The 971-nt window shown below is 41.6% G+C and overlaps 1 protein-coding gene across 1 annotated transcript in view; it reads right to left on the bottom strand.

The window, feature by feature from the left end:
• Positions 1-971, bottom strand: part of LOC119582158 (venom carboxylesterase-6-like) — a gene marked incomplete in the record, with an annotated part of 9,381 nt that overhangs the window by 1,257 nt on the left and 7,153 nt on the right. Inside the window, 2 exon segments of the mRNA XM_037930396.1 lie at positions 155-344; positions 682-853. Of these exon segments, the coding sequence (XP_037786324.1) occupies positions 155-344; positions 682-853 (362 nt within the window).

Here is a 971-nt window from a genome sequence, read left to right as displayed (position 1 = left end):
AAAGACAGACGAGAGATACTAATAACAAGTAAAAACAAATCAAACTACTAAACCCGATGAAATAAGAAGTACAAGCGCACAGCAGCATGCAACTCCTGACCACAAAGAGAAAATGAGTGTATTCTCGCGTCTCCGACTTCATCCAGCTGCTTACCTTCCCTTGACGAAGTTGGTCCACAGCATAAGCATATGAGTGGACACCTTCGAGGCGGAATCTCCCTCGAACTCCTGCTTGTAAATAAAGTCGAGTTTGCTGGAAGGGAACAAGTAGAGGAGCTCATCCAGGAAACTGACTCCCCAGCCATGCGCCCCGCGAGTGTTCTGGAATCTTGGGTTGGCGGCGCCTGTGGGGGAGAGTGGTGTGATGATAGAAGTAACAGTGAAGTTAAATGATGGTAATGGAGAAGCTAAATGATGATAACGGTGAAGCTAAATCATGGTAATGGTGAAGCTAAATAACAGTACCTATCTAGCGAAGAAACTGGAATTAATATTCATCAATTCCAGTTTCTTTCGTTCGTTGAATTTTGTCAGTGTCTTTGCTCGCGATTTTAATATTTTCCCCTTCTTCCTTTCCTTCTGATAATTAAATCAACATTCGATTATAACGGATACCGATTGGCTAATGAAGAGAGAGAGTCCACAAGACTTTAGCGAGTTTAGCGTTATGTGTAAACTTACCCAGGAGAGAACTAGCAGCATCCTGTGGGTTCTCCTTGTGTAGGATGTCCAAGAAGGACTTGCGGCCGCTGAAGACAAGTTCGTAGCGATAAACAATGTACTTCTTGACATAGTACGAATAATCCTTTGAAGCTCGATCCGTTGGATATACGAAGAACCGGTCTGTCATCATCTGCATTTTGGAAATTGGTTTTATGTTAAATAAATCATGCGAAGATGCCTTTTAGATATTTAGTAGTTCATCCCGCTTTCATTTATTTTCTCTCATTTAGATATTAATAGTCTAGCAA

The sequence above is a fragment of the Penaeus monodon genome, chromosome 15 (assembly GCF_015228065.2).
Source record: "Penaeus monodon isolate SGIC_2016 chromosome 15, NSTDA_Pmon_1, whole genome shotgun sequence".
In the NCBI taxonomy this organism is placed as follows: domain Eukaryota; kingdom Metazoa; phylum Arthropoda; class Malacostraca; order Decapoda; family Penaeidae; genus Penaeus; species Penaeus monodon.
This window is presented reverse-complemented; position numbering and strand designations above follow the sequence as displayed.